General features: G+C 53.9%; 1 protein-coding gene across 3 annotated transcripts in view; it reads left to right on the top strand.

Moving 5' to 3' along the window:
- The window catches only part of RAPGEF1 (Rap guanine nucleotide exchange factor 1), a 53,097-nt gene that overhangs the window by 30,598 nt on the left and 3,866 nt on the right, over positions 1–18,633 (top strand). Inside the window, exons 10-20 of one of the 3 annotated variants that reach the window (XM_069943570.1) lie at positions 572–774; positions 2,043–2,198; positions 8,531–8,623; positions 14,098–14,183; positions 15,954–16,077; positions 16,155–16,230; positions 16,805–16,893; positions 17,102–17,190; positions 17,880–18,068; positions 18,322–18,406; positions 18,488–18,582. In XM_069943570.1, the coding sequence (XP_069799671.1) occupies positions 572–774; positions 2,043–2,198; positions 8,531–8,623; positions 14,098–14,183; positions 15,954–16,077; positions 16,155–16,230; positions 16,805–16,893; positions 17,102–17,190; positions 17,880–18,068; positions 18,322–18,406; positions 18,488–18,582 (1,285 nt within the window). The remainder of the gene's footprint in view (positions 1–571; positions 775–2,042; positions 2,199–8,530; positions 8,624–14,097; positions 14,184–15,953; positions 16,078–16,154; positions 16,231–16,804; positions 16,894–17,101; positions 17,191–17,879; positions 18,069–18,321; positions 18,407–18,487; positions 18,583–18,633) is intronic. The other 2 variants (XM_069943571.1, XM_069943572.1) reach the window with 2 other exon arrangements.

The raw sequence follows: 18,633 nt of genomic DNA, 5'->3' as shown, positions 1-18,633 counted from the left end.
TACGTGACTGATATCAGTACTGCAGCGTTATAAGAGGAGCGGCTGATATCAGTCACATGATGTAATAGGAGGTTATATCAGTACTGGAGCATTATAAGAGGAGTGGCTGATATCAGTCACATGATGTATTGGGAGGTTATATCAGTACTGGGGCGATATACTGTATATGAGCTGTTGCATATGGGCAGATGTCTCTTTAGCGGTGTGGATTGTGCTGCTGTCCTGTAGCCTGTAGTAATCCCCCCCCCCCCCCCCCCCCAGTTGTCCCTTCTCTCTCCATAGACTTTTATAGGAGGAGACACATAAACCTGCAGCTGTTCTCACCCGTACACTTCCTCTCCTCCGCCACTCCGGCCATTGTAGACATCACAATGAGAGTGCCGCTCTGTGCCAGACATTGTAAACTTTCCCATGGATCACAGCACGGTCCTCCCAGTAACAATGAGACTTCCCATAGTAGGGAACTACAACTCCCATCATGCCGGAGAGTTGCCACCTAACATATAGGGGGAACCCGGATATATAAGACTTCCTCAGTGAAATGTTTTCTCCTGTTTTCTTCTTCCTGCAGTGATGACGTACATGCGCTTTGTGGAGGATTACTCCGAGCCGCAGCCGTCGGTTTTCTATCAGACACCGCAGAACGACCACATCTACCAGCAGAAGAACAAACACCTGCGGGAGGTCTACGGCTTCAACGACTCCTTCAGCGGCCCGGACGCCAGCATTGAGCGAGCTCCACCACCTGCCCTTCCCCCAAAGCAGCGACAGCTGGTAAGAGCGAGTAGTATATAGAAGACAGTTTCATATACCCTGCGACTCTGCACCCCACGCTTCACCACCGCAGCAATCACAGGTGTGCGTAAGACACCGGGCATTCAGTGTCCATTGATCCCAAGGTAACCCCAGGCCCAGTGACAGCTGCAGGATCTGGACAATGAGAGTGGGGTCCCTTCACTTTAACGTACTCCTCCCCGACATGTACGACTTTTTCTTAAGCATGTTTTGCAACAAAAAACTTTTACATATCAACTGGTGCCAGAGATTTGTAATTTACTAATATTTAAAAATCTCCTGTCTTCCAGTACTTATCAGCTGCTGTGTGTCCTACAGGAAGTGGTGTATTCTTTCCAGTCTGACACAGTGCTCTCTGCTGCCACCTCTGTCCATGTCAGGAACTGTCCAGAGCAGCAGCAAATCCCCATAGAAAACTTTCCTGCTCTGGACAGTTCCTGATATGGACAGAGGTGGCAGCAGAGAGCACTGTGTCAGACTGGAGAGAATACACTACTTCCTGCAAGACATACAGCAGCTAATAAGTACTGAAAGACTGGAGATTAGAAAATTAGAAATCTCTGGCACAAGTTGATTTGAAAGTTTGTTTTTTTTTTTTTTTTTTGTTTGTTTTTTTGCGCTTAACTACCCCTTTAAGTAGTAATAGAGTGAACACGTGCTCTGCCATCGCTCCATTAATTTTTTTTTTTTAATCTTTATATAGCAAAATCATCAGACCTAGTTGGGGATAAAGCCTATCCCACCAATCTCCATTTATTCTCTATGGGGTCTCCAGACATTGCCAAGCGATAAGCTCAGCAGTATTGGGACGCCCTGGAGCGCACACACTCCTCCCCCATTCACTCTGGGAATATGGAACCTCTGTTCTGTGGTTTCATTAGGTATATAAGATACAACTTGTCCCCTGTATTGAGACCCCCATATGGCGCTGTCCACACTACAGTAACATCGCTCAAGCTAAGGGATGGGGGAACCTTCGGCCCTCCAGCTGTTGTCTTTGGCTGTCCAGGCATGATGGGAATTGTAGTTTTGCAACAGTTGGAGGCCCGAAGACTCTGCTAGGCCCAGCCCAGCTTCTATAGGGTGAGAAGGAAATGGGCATCTGCTGGCAGCTAGGCTTCTATCCTCCAGGCTGGGGGTCCTCTGGGTGGGAGCAGCGATCCCGTCAGGCATTGGTCAGGTCTGCTATGTCTCTGTGCACTTTGGATCTCTCTTTCCTCTCTCTGTCAATGTAATTCTTCCAGCAGGCCTCCTTTGCTGCTTCTTCCTTCTCCTCTGTCTCGTACTGTGCACAGCCAACCAAAGGGGTCTTCGCACCTGAGGACGGCAGCCACCCTCAGGGCATCAGTCTGTCCGTCTCTAACTGCTTTCTGAGCCGCCATGGCTCGTTCCCCGTGCCTTCGGTGAGTGTCTGTTTTATTGCCCCATCTCTGTGTAGAGTGCGTGAGTCCTGTGTATCGCAGCGTCACGTCTCTTATAGCATATAGCGCCGTCATATACAGGAGCGGAGGCTGGGAGAACACACGCTAGACCAATATAGAGCCATAGCATTTGGTTGGGATGTTCCTCCATGGTCACATACTTGCTCCCCATTAGGATGTTTGGATGTCCCATGGCTACAACCTATAGAATACTAGAATGAAAGGTAATGGGGGCGCCGATGGTCGTAGTCACCACATTCACTTTCATGGCGTGCTGCCCCGGTCTACAGGCAGAACTTCTGCAACTCTCTAACAGGCGGGACATGTAGGCACTATTGTCAGAGTCTCTGTTTGCTGCCGGTGAGTGACGGTGCGGGTAAGCGGAGCGGCAGAACTCGTGACATTGGATCGTTTTCCGCAGCAAAAAGATCTTGATGTTGGTCGCTGCATGCAGTTATCCCCTTCTTCCTTCTCTTACTACTGTATATGTTTTGACAATCAGAGGCGTAACTACCACCATGGTGACCACGACGGGGTTTGCCGCATCAGGGGGCGCATCCCTGCAATACACCGGGTCTTCTGAGCTGTCGTCATACTACCCAGGGAGATGTCTACCATGGTGGGACACTATAGGGGATACCAGGGGAGATGTCTACCATCAGGGACACTATCTACAGGGGGGTTGGATACTAGGGGAGATGTCTACCATGGGGGACACTATAGGGGATACCAGGGGAGATGTCTACCATCAGGGACACTATCTACAGGGGGGTTGGATACTAGGGGAGATGTCTACCATGGGGGACACTATAGGGGATACCAGGGGAGATGTCTACCATCGGGGACACTATCTACAGGGGGGTGGGATACTAGGGGAGATGTCTACCATGGGGGACACTAACTACAGCGGGGGGGGGGGGAGATACCAGGGTAGAGGCCATATACCATACTACTGGGCGGAGGGCTAACAAACAGTGGGATTACCTACAGGGGATTGGGGGGGGGAGACAATCTGCCCTTTCTAGTTACACACCTGGTGACAAGTATAGGGCACACAATGACAACGTGAGATGACAACCTCCTGAGCCACAGTGTCCAGGCCTCGGATTTGAGCGGGATGAGGGGCGGTCAGGCTCAGCTTCCCCTCCTCAGCCACAGGAGACTGTGGTGGTCATACTGCGCCCCCAGCGGGGACGGGAGTTACCATGTGCACCATATGGGAAGGAGATTAATAGGAGGAAAGGAGGGGGAGCGGCTGCATACCAGCTCCCTACTGTGAGAGCGCATAGCTGGGATTCCACAGGCAGACTGCGGCATGCAAGAATCCCAGGAAGGAAAGGAGGGGACGTGTGAAGGGAAGGAAGAAGGGCGGCTGGGGGGGGGGGGGGGGGGGGGGGGGGCAGGAAGAGCCCCAGGCATCATAGAAGAGAAAGGAATAACTGCCCCCCAAGAGACTGCAAAACTAAAACTCCTATCATGCCCTATACACATCTATACACATAATGATAGTGATGCTTTGATCCTTGCTGTCAGGGCATGATGGGAGCTGTAGTTTTTCCGCAGCTTGGTGAACTCTGGGTTGGAATAAAGGATATCCGCTATCCCCAGCACAGGGATGGGGAACCTTCGTCCCTCTAGCTTCGCTTTCTTTCAAATCAACTGGTCCCAGAAAGTGTCAGAGATTTGTAATTAACAAAAAAAAAAATATCCAGTGTTCCAGTACTTATCAGCTGCTTTATGTCCTGCAGGAAGTTGTGTATTCTCTCCAGTCTGACACAGTGCTCTCTGCTGCCACCTCTGTCCATGTCAGGAACTGTCCAGAACAGTAGAGGTTTTCTATGGGGATTTGCTACTGCACTGGACAGTTCCTGACATGGACAGAGGTGGCAGCAGAGAGCACTGTGTCAGGCTGGAGACAATACACCACTTCCTGCAGGACATACAGCAGCTGATAAGTACTGGAAGGCTGGACATTTTTAATAGAAGTAAATTAGAAATCTTTTATCACTTTTTGCCACCATCAGATTTGAAAGAATTTTTTTTATTTAGTAAAGGTCGCCCTCCGAGTGAATGCGTGCTTGGCCACCACTCCCATTCATTCACCAGACATTGCCGAGCAGGGCTGACTGTTCCGCCATATGTAACCCTAACCAGTTTGAAGTCTGTATGGAGTGTGCGGTGCTGCCCAGGGCTATACATGTTACAGGAGATTCTTTTTGTTGAGTTACAACATAACTAAGCAGACGTAATGCTACTAATGCATGGCCAGCAGCAAGCAGAGAGCGGCGTAGGAAGCAGTGACCTCATCCTGTGATAGGGATCACAGCCGGGCTGCAGACCGCCAGTGTTACCCTGCAGGCACTGTCGGCATTTATACTGTTGGTATGAGCTGCTGCCGTGTGTCACCTCATCCACCACTTGCATTTACAGGAGTGACAAATTTATTTCTCAGACGGGCAATGTGAGGAGACTTTTCAAAGTTTTAAAATCTTCTGTGGACCCCATAAAAATCAATTCAAGCCATGTGATAAGTTGTGGTCAGAGGGGCGGGGGATGTAGCTGCAGGTGAGAGGGGCGGGGGAGGCTGCTGCAGGTAAGAGGGGCGGGGGAGGCAGCTGCAGGTAAGAGGGGCGGGGGAGGCAGCTGCAGGTAAGAGGGGCGGGGGAGGCAGCTGCAGGTAAGAGGGGCGGGGGAGGCAGCTGCAGGTAAGAGGGGCGGGGGAGGCAGCTGCAGGTAAGAGGGGCGGGGGAGGCAGCTGCAGGTAAGAGGGGCGGGGGAGGCAGCTGCAGGTAAGAGGGGCGGGGGAGGCAGCTGCAGGTAAGAGGGGCGGGGGAGGCAGCTGCAGGTAAGAGGGGCGGGGGAGGCAGCTGCAGGTAAGAGGGGCGGGGGAGGCAGCTGCAGGTAAGAGGGGCGGGGGAGGCAGCTGCAGGTAAGAGGGGCGGGGGAGGCAGCTGCAGGTGAGAGGGGCGGGGGAGGCTGCTGCAGATGAGAGGGGCGGGGGAGGCTGCTGCAGGTAAGAGGGGCGGGGGAGGCTGCTGCAGGTAAGAGGGGCGGGGGAGGCTGCTGCAGGTAAGAGGGGCGGGGGAGGCTGCTGCAGGTAAGAGGGGCGGGGGAGGCTGCTGCAGATCAGAGGGGCGGGGGAGGCTGCTGCAGGTAAGAGGGGCGGGGGAGGCTGCTGCAGATCAGAGGGGCGGGGGAGGCTGCTGCAGATCAGAGGGGCGGGGGAGGCTGCTGCAGATCAGAGGGGCGGGGGAGGCTGCTGCAGATCAGAGGGGCGGGGGAGGCTGCTGCAGGTTAGAGGGGCGGGGGAGGCTGCTGCAGGTTAGAGGGGCGGGGGAGGCTGCTGCAGGTCAGAGGGGCGGGGGAGGCTGCTGCAGATCAGAGGGGCGGGGGAGGCTGCTGCAGATCAGAGGGGCGGGGGAGGCTGCTGCAGATCAGAGGGGCGGGGGAGGCTGCTGCAGATCAGAGGGGCGGGGGAGGCTGCTGCAGATCAGAGGGGCGGGGGAGGCTGCTGCAGATCAGAGGGGCGGGGGAGGCTGCTGCAGATCAGAGGGGCGGGGGAGGCTGCTGCAGGTAAGAGGGGCGCGGGAGGCTGCTGCAGATCAGGGGGGCGGGGGAGGCTGCTGCAGGTGAGAGGGGCAGGGGAGGCAGCTGCAGGTGAGAGGGACACAGCTTCAGGTCTGAGGTGGGGGGGAGGCAGCTGCATGTTAGAGGGGCAGGGGATGCAGCTGGAGGTCAGAGGGGCGGGGGAGGCTACTGCAGGTGAGAGAATAGGGATGCAGCTGCAGGTCAGAGGGACACAGCTGCAAGTTAGAGGGGCAGGGGATGCAGTTGCAGGTCAGAGGGGCAGGGGATGCAGTTGCAGTTCAGAGGGGCAGGGGATGCAGTTGCAGGTCAGAGGGGCAGGGGATGCAGTTGCAGGTCAGAGGGGCAGGGGATGCAGTTGCAGGTCAGAGGGGCAGGGGATGCAGTTGCAGGTCAGAGGGGCAGGGGATGCAGTTGCAGGTCAGAGGGGCAGGGGATGCAGTTGCAGGTCAGAGGGGCAGGGGATGCAGTTGCAGGTCAGAGGGGCAGGGGATGCAGTTGCAGGTCAGAGGGGCAGGGGATGCAGTTGCAGGTCAGAGGGGCAGGGGATGCAGTTGCAGGTCAGAGGGGCAGGGGATGCAGTTGCAGGTCAGAGGGGCAGGGGATGCAGTTGCAGGTCAGAGGGGCAGGGGATGCAGCTGCAGGTGAGAGTGGCAGGGGAGGCAGCTGCTGGTCAGGGACACAGATGCAGGTCAGAGGGGTGGGGGAGGCAGCTGCAGGTCAGAGGAGAGGGATGCAGGTGAGAGGGGCAGGGGAGGCAGCTGCAGGTCTGAGGTGGGGGGGATGCATCTGGAGGTCAGAGGGGCGGGGGAGGCTACTGCAGGTAAGAGGAGAGGGATGCAGCTGCAGGTCAGAGGGACGCAGCTGCAGGTCAGAGGGGCGGGGGAAGGCAGCTGCAGGTCAGAGGGACACAGATGCAGGTCAGAGGGGCGGGGAAGGTAGCTGCTGGTCATAGGGGCGGGGGATATAGCTGGAGGTCTCAGGGGCGGGGTGGGCTACTGCAGGTAGGAGGAGAGGAATGCAGCTGGAGGTCAGAGGGGCGAGGGAGGCAGCTCTAGGTCAGAGGGGCGGGGGAGGCTGCTGCAGGTCAGAGGGGCGGGGGAGGCTGCTGCAGGTCAGAGGGGCGGGGGAGGCTGCTGCAGGTCAGAGGGGCGGGGGAGGCTGCTGCAGGTCAGAGGGGCGGGGGAGGCTGCTGCAGGTCAGAGGGGCGGGGGAGGCTGCTGCAGGTCAGAGGGGCGGGGGAGGCTGCTTTTCTTTAGGTGATGGAGGAGGGGAGGAAGGAGGATGGTGGGAGACATTGGAGGCTGCGGATGTATAGGCAGTGGGCGCCTACACACCAGGCATGCTGGGAGGATCATACACATGCAGTGTCAGGTGTTTGGGATCCGCTATGGTGGTCTGTGCTCGAGGAAGTTCCGATACTAAACCTGCTTTTACACTAACCTGCTTTTCTTTTTACCTTCTCTGTTTCTTTCTCCCTTGTTCCCCTTTAACCCCCTCCCCCCCCAGTACAAATCTTCAGTTTTCCGCTCCTATTCCCAGGATTTTGCCCCTCACAGTCAGGCTGCCCCTGCCCTTCCCCTGCTTAATCCCGCCATCTTTTACTCCTCCCGCTACTCCCCGATCCTTCCAGACCCCCTGCCCCCTCCCCCAGCCCTGTGCCCTCCCTTACCCTCCTCTCAGGGCGGCAGCTCCTGCGGGACCCCTCCTGCCCGCCTTCCTTTTGAGCCTCCTTTCTCCAGCTCTCTGCAGACATCAGCGGTGAGAATGGGAGGGGGGGGGTTGGCTCGGCCGGATGGGTCTGTGTGTGTCGGGGGGGGGGTTGCTTCTGTCAGTGTTCCCCTCTCATTTCCCCCCCCCCGTGATGTGCCGCTTCCATCGCTCTGTCTTCTCATTGCTCTCATATAACACCATGTGCGGTACATGGGAAGGTCCATCTGCAATGTCGCCTCAACTACCGGTCAGGGAGCTGCATCCATCTGTGTGAGGCCGGATTGTGGGGGATAGCTAGAAGTAGTCACCCCGTGTACATGTGACCCGCTCGCTCGTGGTGCATGGTGCTTATCATCCATATCCTCAGGCAGTAATACAGTGGATCCAGCATCCTACCATGCGTCCTGGGGATGTGAGGTCGGTATATAACAGTACGCTGACGCTGTTCAGGTAACGCTTCCCCCTACATTGTGTGGTCTGAACAGCGTCAGCGTACAGGCGGATTGAGGAAGGCTTTAATGTAGTGGTCTCTTTTATTACCTACTTAGATATTATCGCCATAGTACAGACTGTTGTATCCGAGTGATTGTCTGCAGTGCAGCTCATTGCATTCATGTTATCTAGAGGGGGGGGGAAGGGGTAATATGCTACATAGGGTCTCCTTTCTGTATTACCAGAACCGGATCAGTATATACAAAGAGCAAAGCCATGTGGTCATCCCATAACCGCCATCGAGACCCAGGTTATTCTTTTATACAGTCACCAGCAGAATAGTGAGTGCAGCTCTGGAGTATAATACAGGATGTAACTCAGGATCAGTAATGTATGTACACAGTGACCTCACCAGCAGAATAGTGACTGCAGCTCTGGAGTATAATACATGAGGTAACTCAGGATCAGTACAGGATGTTGAGTGCTGATCCTGGTCGTGGTCTGTCCTTGTCTGGTAGACTTGTCGCCTGTTATATCCTCCGCACTCTGCAGACATTGGCAAACATTCCCTCTTCCCACCGTAGAATGAAAATGCAAGTGATGAGACGGGAGATGGGGAATACGTCAACCTGTATTCCTCTGGGCAGAGCAACGGAGACCCCCTGCCCTGTGATGGTGTAAGTAGCAGCCGCAGCCCGGGGGGGGGGGGGGGGTAGAGGTGTCCCCCAGCCCACTGCATGCCCAGTACCGCATGCCCCTCTGACCTCCCGGCTGCATCAGACCAACACACCGCATGACCCTGCCCCCTTACTCCAACACTAACATCTGACCCCAGGGTCATCAGACCCCCATGCACTTACCAAAATTAACGTTTTTTAAGCATGACTATCTTAAGCACCCCATTGTCTGATCAGTCCGGATGGGGACAATGTTATCCTCATATCTGTATCTGCGTATAGGAGTATTATCCTGGCACCAGAAAGGGGGGTCTTAGCTGAGGTCGGGGGTCTCTGCCCCTGATACAGCGCTGGTGAGCCCTGCAAAGGGGCAGAAGGAAGGCTGTGACCCCCTCGTCCTGATCCAAATAATCATCCATATCAATATCTACCTGCCCTGTATCATGTGATTTGCCTATAGGGAGACATTGATGTTGATGGTGGGATCTACTCACTGAGCCTCAGACTTTGGGACTATAATGGCTCCACATTCAGGTGACCAAACACTCCTTCCTCCTGACCTGTTCATGCACACTCGGCTGAACTGAGTATACGTGTCCCATGGGGAGAGGAAGAGCAAGCTGCTTCCCATGCCTCCTCAGTCCCCTCAGTTACTTTGCCTTATTCCTCTTCTCCTACCTTCAGTCCCTTCCCTAATTCCTCTGCCAGACCCCACAGCCTTCTTTTATTCCCCTCTTTATCCTGTCCCAATCCAGATGCCTCAGTCGATGGTTTCTCTTCAGGGCAAGACAAGGATGGGGTATTGCAATTCTTCATGGCCAACGTGAGACAAGAGAGTGCAGAGACCTCGTACACACTGGAGGTTCCAACCATAGCTCACACACACAGCCTGCTGCAGCCATAGCACACACACACACACAGCCTGCTGCAGCCATAACACACACACACACAGCCTGCTGCAGCCATAACACACACACACACACACACACACACACAGCCTGCTGCAGCCATAACACACACACACACAGCCTGCTGCAGCCATAACACACACACACACAGCCTGCTGCAGCCATAACACACACACACACAGCCTGCTGCAGCCATAACACACACACACACAGCCTGCTGCAGCCATAACACACACACACACACACACACACACACACACACAGCCTGCTGCAGCCATAGCACGCGCACACACACACAGCCTGCTGCAGCCATAGCACACACACACACAGCCTGCTGCAGCCATAGCGCTCGCGCACACACACAGCCTGCTGCAGCCATAGAGCACACACACACACAGCCTGCTGCAGCCATAGAGCACACACACACAGCCTGCTGCAGCCATAGAGCACACACACACAGCCTGCTGCAGCCATAGAGCACACACACAGCCTGCTGCAGCCATAGCACACACACACAGCCTGCTGCAGCCATAGCGCACACACACACAGCCTGCTGCAGCCATAGCGCACACACACACACACAGCCTGCTGCAGCCATAGCACACACACACACAGCCTGCTGCAGCCATAGCACACACACACAGCCTGCTGCAGCCATAGCACACACACACACACACACACACACAGCCTGCTGCAGCCATAGCGCACACACACACAGCCTGCTGCAGCCATAGCACACACACACAGCCTGCTGCAGCCATAGCACACACACACACACAGCCTGCTGCAGCCATAGCACACACACACACACACAGCCTGCTGCAGCCATAGCACACACACACACAGCCTGCTGCAGCCATAGAGCACACACACACACACACACACACACAGCCTGCTGCAGCCATAGAGCACACACAAACACAGCCTGCTGCAGCCATAGAGCACACACAAACACAGCCTGCTGCAGCCATAGAGCACACACACACACACAGCCTGCTGCAGCCATAGCACACACACACAGCCTGCTGCAGCCATAGCACACACACACACACACAGCCTGCTGCAGCCATAGCGAGCGCAGGCGCACACACACACACAGCCTGCTGCAGCCATAGCACGCGCACACACACACACAGCCTGCTGCAGCCATAGCAAACGCGCACACACAGCCTGCTGCAGCCATAGCAAACGCGCACACACAGCCTGCTGCAGCCATAGCAAACGCGCACACACAGCCTGCTGCAGCCATAGCAAACGCGCACACACAGCCTGCTGCAGCCATAGCAAACGCGCACACACAGCCTGCTGCAGCCATAGCAAACGCGCACACACAGCCTGCTGCAGCCATAGCAAACGCGCACACACACAGCCTGCTGCAGCCATAGCAAACGCGCACACACAGCCTGCTGCAGCCATAGCAAACGCGCACACACAGCCTGCTGCAGCCATAGCAAACGCGCACCCACAGCCTGCTGCAGCCATAGCAAACGCGCACCCACAGCCTGCTGCAGCCATAGCAAACGCGCACCCACAGCCTGCTGCAGCCATAGCAAACGCGCACACACAGCCTGCTGCAGCCATAGCAAACGCGCACACACAGCCTGCTGCAGCCATAGCAAACGCGCACACACAGCCTGCTGCAGCCATAGCAAACGCGCACACACAGCCTGCTGCAGCCATAGCAAACGCGCACACACAGCCTGCTGCAGCCATAGCAAACGCGCACACACAGCCTGCTGCAGCCATAGCAAACGCGCACACACACAGCCTGCTGCAGCCATAGCAAACGCGCACACACACAGCCTGCTGCAGCCATAGCAAACGCGCACACACACAGCCTGCTGCAGCCATAGCAAACGCGCACACACACAGCCTGCTGCAGCCATAGCAAACGCGCACACACACAGCCTGCTGCAGCCATAGCAAACGCGCACACACACAGCCTGCTGCAGCCATAGCAAACGCGCACACACACAGCCTGCTGCAGCCATAGCAAACGCGCACACACACAGCCTGCTGCAGCCATAGCAAACGCGCACACACACAGCCTGCTGCAGCCATAGCAAACGCGCACACACACAGCCTGCTGCAGCCATAGCAAACGCGCACACACACAGCCTGCTGCAGCCATAGCAAACGCGCACACACACAGCCTGCTGCAGCCATAGCAAACGCGCACACACACAGCCTGCTGCAGCCATAGCAAACGCGCACACACACAGCCTGCTGCAGCCATAGCAAACGCGCACACACACAGCCTGCTGCAGCCATAGCAAACGCGCACACACACAGCCTGCTGCAGCCATAGCAAACGCGCACACACACAGCCTGCTGCAGCCATAGCAAACGCGCACACACACAGCCTGCTGCAGCCATAGCAAACGCGCACACACACAGCCTGCTGCAGCCATAGCAAACGCGCACACACACAGCCTGCTGCAGCCATAGCAAACGCGCACACACACAGCCTGCTGCAGCCATAGCAAACGCGCACACACACAGCCTGCTGCAGCCATAGCAAACGCGCACACACACAGCCTGCTGCAGCCATAGCAAACGCGCACACACACAGCCTGCTGCAGCCATAGCAAACGCGCACACACACAGCCTGCTGCAGCCATAGCAAACGCGCACACACACAGCCTGCTGCAGCCATAGCAAACGCGCACACACACAGCCTGCTGCAGCCATAGCAAACGCGCACACACACAGCCTGCTGCAGCCATAGCAAACGCGCACACACACAGCCTGCTGCAGCCATAGCAAACGCGCACACACACAGCCTGCTGCAGCCATAGCAAACGCGCACACACACAGCCTGCTGCAGCCATAGCAAACGCGCACACACACAGCCTGCTGCAGCCATAGCAAACGCGCACACACACAGCCTGCTGCAGCCATAGCAAACGCGCACACACACAGCCTGCTGCAGCCATAGCAAACGCGCACACACACAGCCTGCTGCAGCCATAGCAAACGCGCACACACACAGCCTGCTGCAGCCATAGCAAACGCGCACACACACAGCCTGCTGCAGCCATAGCAAACGCGCACACACACAGCCTGCTGCAGCCATAGCAAACGCGCACACACACAATCTTCTCCCAGAGAGAAAACACCACACTGAGGACAGAGGTTACAGCTACACTACTTATGTCTTCTCCTTCTCCTCCTCCTCTATATTACACAGGATATCTCCATATTACACTGCTGCTCATATACAGTCATCCAGGAAGAGAACAGCACAGATCTCCCCCCACACAATGGACTCTTCCAGCTCAGAAACTGCCAAATAGAGACCAGATACCAATATATGGAGGAAACTAAATGTATGGGGGGGGGGGGGTTCTGATACTTATAAATAAGAGGCTTAGATTGATAGAACAGAAACTATATTAATGTGTAACGATTATAAAATCCAGATGAAAATGCAATTTTTAAATATGTTTTTTTAAAGCTAGAGTTGGAGTCAGTACATTTTTTCCGACTTCACAGCCCTGCCACCGACAGATGATGATGGTGGAGATGGGGGACCGGCGTGATGGAAAATGTGTATTCCCACCATGTCCGCTCAGCGGTGCAGAGGTTAATCCGTCTTCTATTATGTTGCCCTCTGATATTGCTTAGATACAGTGGTATCTGATGCTGCAGACTGGGGCCTTCAGATCATTGTCCTCTCTGTCCAGTTAGAATGGCTGCAGGCGGGGAGTTGTATAGGATGATGAGGGTCGTCCTGTCACATGGATCGCTACTAACCTCAGTGTGGTGGATGTGTCCCCTGCACATGGATCGCTCATAATACACTTTAAGGTCCGGCGGGGGTGGGGGGATGTTCCATTTCCCTTTCCGATATGAGAGGCGATCCGGGGATCCAGCGACTATTGCAGATGGGAGCCGTAGGTATCTGAGCTCTTGTTGTATCACTTGTTGTATCCGACTCCTATCATCCGCTAACAGCCCCGCTTGTGATTGTGATGGCTCGTGTGTGTGCCGGTCTCTGTCCCCGCTCACTGCTTGCATTAACATGCCGCTTCCAGTGCTTCCCCCATCTTACCGCAGCGTCTGTCATGTTCTTACGTATATCTGTGGCTCCTGCTACCAGTCTACATGGTGGACCGGCTACAGGTCGCTTTACTGCTGTTGCAAAGCTACAACTCCTAGCCCGTCCTGACAGGTTTTCAGGGCATGCTGGGAGTCCTAGTTTTGCAGTAGCTGAGACTGTGACCCTGCGGTCTATAATAAGCGGCAGACTGTATTGTGTATAAGGATTGAGCCTGTCTGTATGTATCCTGCTGCCATCCCAGCATCATGGAGGATGCAGATACAGCACTGGGAGGGAACCTTGGCCCTCCAGCTGTTGCTAAACTACAACTCCCATCATCTTTAGCTAGCTCTAGCTTTGGCTGTCCATTCATGATGGGAGTTGTAGTTTTGCAACAACTGGAGAGGTGAGCTTCCCCATCCCTGGTATACAGTCTACATATAAGGATCCGTCCTTACTGTAGAGCAGGGAGGGGTCTGACTGGTGATAGGACCCCCATAACGCACGGACATATTGTTCTGCAGGAATCGCCTTTGCCTGGAGACGGACACCAAAGAGCCTCATCCCAGCCCTGTGCCCCCGGCAGCGAGGACCAGGAGACCCCAGAAAGGTATCTGCAGCGTTGCCACCCGACTCTAACAGGGGGGGGGGGGGTCAAACCTGTGGCCCCCCCAGCTGTTGCAAAACTACAATTCCCATCATGCCTGGACTGCCAAAGCTTTAGTTTTGTCTGTCCAGGCATGATGGGAATTGTACTTTTGTAACAGCTTCAGGGTTGTAAGTTTAATACCAGTTTATAGGGATAAAGTGTTCTCCAGTTGTTGCAGAACTACAACTCCCAGCATGCCCTAATAAGCCTGTATGTGATGGGGGTGGTGTGACTACTTGGATTCGATCCCCACTGATCACAAGGTCAGGGGTACCTTAAGTGAATGGTGCAGCAGCGTGCATGCTGGGACAGATAGTGGAGTCCACCGTGAGCATGCCAGTAGCGGCACCGCTCACTCCCATCATGCTCTTGTGATCAGTAGGGGGTCCAGCAGTCAGACCCCCACCGGTCAAATACTTATTTCCTGTCCTGTGGCTACATTTTCATCTACCTGTAATGATACACTGCACCAGACCCCCAGCTGTAAGATGTAATAAAGACAAGGAACCTTTATTAAGGTTTGTTCACATTAACATGTCTATGAGGGATTAAAGGGATTGTTCACCAGTAAATGTTTTCTTCTAAATCAACTGGTGCCAGAAAGTGCTAGTTTTTTTTAATTTACTTCTATTAAAAAATCTCCAGCCTTTCAGTACTTACCAGCTGCTGTATGTCCTGCAAAAAGTGGTGTATTCTCTCCAGTCTGACACAGTGCTCTCTGCTGCCACCTCTGTCCATGTCAGGAACTGTCCAGAGCAGGAGAGGTTTTCTATGGGGATTTGCTGCTGCTCTGGACAGTTCCTGACATGGACAGAGGTGGCAGCAGAGAGCACTGTGTCACACTGGAGAGAATACACCCCTTCCTGCAGGACATACAGCAGCTGATAAGTACTGGAAGACTGGAGATTTTTTTCATCTTAACTAAATGACAAATGTCTGGCACCAGTCGATTAGAAATAAATAAAAAAAAAATATATATATAATTATAATTTTTTTTTAATTTTTTATTTTTTTACTGAAGTACATTTTTTAGAGTTTCTGATAGTTGTAGTGAGAGACAGGACAAGCTTTGGGCTTCATCCTCCCATCCCCCAGTGCTGTGTGCGCCCCCATGACAGCGCCCCCGGCTCCTCCCCTCCCCCAGCACTCAGCAGCCTTGGATATAATTACTGTTATTTCACCTCCTAATTCTGGCGCCATTAATGAGACCTTACATGTGGGGAGGCGGCTGAGGGCGATGAGGACGCCATTGTGAGGCCGTCAGGGCAGGACAGCGTGTTATCTGCTGCATCGCCTGTCACCGCCACATTGTGCTGCCTTCTCCTCCGACACGCAGAGGAGGGGAAGATGCTACAATGACGACAACCTCGCCAAATTATATAGAGCGAGTGCGAAGATCCGTCACCTAAGTGAGGCCTTAAAGAGGACAGCGTGTAGATGTGCCCTCAACAGCTGCAAAACTACAACTCCCATCATGCTGTTAGACACCCCCAACCTGAAGCAACTCCCTGCAGGCCCTGACAGCCTAATGCAACAACTGTATGGTTACCAGAGCATTATGGGAGTTTTGCCACAGCTGGAGGGTGGCGGGTTCCCCATTCCTGCATTAGAGGATTATCTAGACTAGATAATAATGTAACAAACCCTCAGCAGTGGTAAGCAGGTTCCCACTCCCTGATGGCGAGAGGAGGAGATGGGAGGTTTCTGCATTGACGTTATTTCTTATGTCAGACCCCAGAACTCTGCAGAAGGCCTGGACCCCGAGGAGCAGGAGGAGCAGGGGAGCGAGGAGACCGACGAGCTGTCTCTAGTCGATCACAGTGAGATCATGGCGCGGCTCACACTGAAACAGGAGGTAACGGGATAAAGCAGCCAAGGTGGAGGCCGGGGATAGGGGACAGTGCTCAGTGTAACACATGCCTCTTCCTGTAGGGGGACGATGGTCCGGATGTGAGGGGCGGCTCCGGCGACATCCTGCTGGTCCATGCCACCGAGACAGATCGCAAAGGTGAGATCCCCAGTAATCACACCAGCAGTATAGTGAGTGCAGCTCTGGAGTATAATACAGGATGTAACTCAGGATCAGTAATGTATGTACACAGTGACCCCACCAGCAGAATAGTGAGTGCAGCTCTGGAGTATAATACAGGATGTAACTCAGGATCAGTAATGTATGTACACAGTGACCCCACCAGCAGAATAGTGAGTGCAGCTCTGGAGTATAATACAGGCTGTAACTCAGGATCAGTAATGTATGTACACAGTGACCCCACCAGCAGAATAGTGAGTGCAGCTCTGGAGTATAATACAGCAGGTAACTCAGGATCAGTAATGTCTGTACACAGTGACCCCACCAGCAGAATAGTGAGTGCAGCTCTGGAGTATAATACAGGCTGTAACTCAGGATCAGTAATGTATGTACACAGTGACCCCACCAGCAGAATAGTGAGCGCAGCTCTGGAGTATAATGCAGCTTGCTGTGTCATTGTTTATATTGCAGAGTAGTAGTCAGTTATTTGGTACCCCGTGCACCCGTTTGTTACTTTTCTGTGATATTGAGGACGTCTCTCTCTCTATTACAGACCTGGTCCTGTACTGCGAGGCTTTCCTCACCACCTACCGGACGTTCATCTCACCCGAGGAGCTGATCCAGAAGCTCCAGTATAGATATCCTTCCCAGTGCACTTAGTAAAGCGTGGTTCACATACTGGAATCCTGATGGACTCTATTAGAAGTCATTGGGATCCATCAGGATTCATTACTGATCTGTCAGGGCTCCATGAGGAAGCAGAGCTCTACTACAACTCCTATCATGTCAGGGTAACACACATCTGCATGAATATATGACCTCTTTGTTTCTTTAACCGCTGTCCACATATGAGAGGTTCTGTCACTTCCAAGACACCTTCAAGCAGCGAGTGAGCAAGAACACCTTCTTCGTGCTGGTGAGAGTGGTGGATGAGCTGTGGTGAGTGACACGTTGCTATCAGACTGCTAATCCAGACACAATGGAGGACACCAGCCTCCTGGCCTCATTGTAGCGGTATACTCCTTGGTTCCCCAGTCTTCTCTCCACTGCTTTATCTTAAAGGGATTGTTCACCAAAATATTTTTTTCTTTCAAATCAACTGGCGCCAGCAAGTGTCAAAGATTTGTAATTTACTTCTTAAAAAAAAAAAATCTCCAGTCTTCTAGTACTTATCAGCTGATGTATGTCCTGCTGTAAGTGTTGTAATCTCTCCAGTCTGACACAGTGCTCTCTGCTGCCACCTCTGTCCATGTCAGGAACTGTCCAGAGCCGGGGAGGTTTCCTATTTAGATTTGCTGCTGCTCTGGACAGTTCTTGATATGGTCAGAGGTGGCAGCAGAGAGACTGGAGAGAATACACCACTTCCTGTAGGACATGCAGCAGCTGATAAGTAATGGAAGTCTAAAGATTATTTCATAGAAGTAAATTACAAATCTCTGGCATCAGTTGATTTGAAGGAAAACATTTTTTTTTTGTGAACTGCCCCTTTAAGGGGGAACCCATGCATTAGTGTTCTGGCCTCTCTACAACTCTCCCCGCTATGCAGAGTATATTACATAGTTGCAGGGTTTTCTGGATCCCTGGCCTGAGCCTTGTCTGACTCCCCGGGGGTCTCCTTCCTCCTCCAGCTTGGTGGAGCTCACCGATGAGATCCTGAAGCTGCTGATGGAGCTGGTGTTCCGGCTGGTGTGTAAAGGGGAGCTGAGCCTGGCCCGTGTGCTGCGGAAGAACATCCTGGAGAAGGTGGACAACAAGAGGATGCAAACCCACTGCAACTCTGCTATGAGACCGCTGGCTGCCCGGGGGGTGGCTGCAAGGTACGGGGGTCTCCCTGCTACAGCGTGGAATACATAGGTGCATTCACATTCTATATATCAGGGGGGTCAAACCCCCAATGTTTTAGAAACTACAATTCCCATCATGCCTGGACACCCGAAGCTTTAGCTCTCCAGGCATGATGGGATTTGTAGTGCCCTACAGTGTGAATAGACTCGGCCACCTCTGCTTCATCACGACGGATCCTCCCGACACAGACCATTCACTTTTCTACGTCTTTGCTCCTTATTCCAGACCAGGAACGCTGCACGATTTCCACAGTCATGAGATCGCAGAGCAGCTGACCCTCCTGGATGCCGAGCTCTTCTACAAGATTGAGGTAAGGAGCGATACAGTGGCGGAGGCTGCGGTGTGACTGTCACCTATTCCCCTCTAACCCGACGACCTCTCACCCTCACAGATCCCTGAGGTCCTGCTCTGGGCAAAAGAACAAAATGAAGAGAAGAGTCCAAACCTGACCCAGTTTACTGAGCATTTCAACAACATGTCTTATTGGTAAGAGGCGTGGGCCGTCATGTGGAGGGAGGAATACATGCGGCAGGATCA

Source organism: Dendropsophus ebraccatus, chromosome 10 (assembly GCF_027789765.1).
Source record: "Dendropsophus ebraccatus isolate aDenEbr1 chromosome 10, aDenEbr1.pat, whole genome shotgun sequence".
Lineage (NCBI taxonomy): Eukaryota > Metazoa > Chordata > Amphibia > Anura > Hylidae > Dendropsophus > Dendropsophus ebraccatus.
Note: the sequence above shows the minus strand (reverse complement) of the source record. Positions and strands in the feature narration are given on the sequence as shown.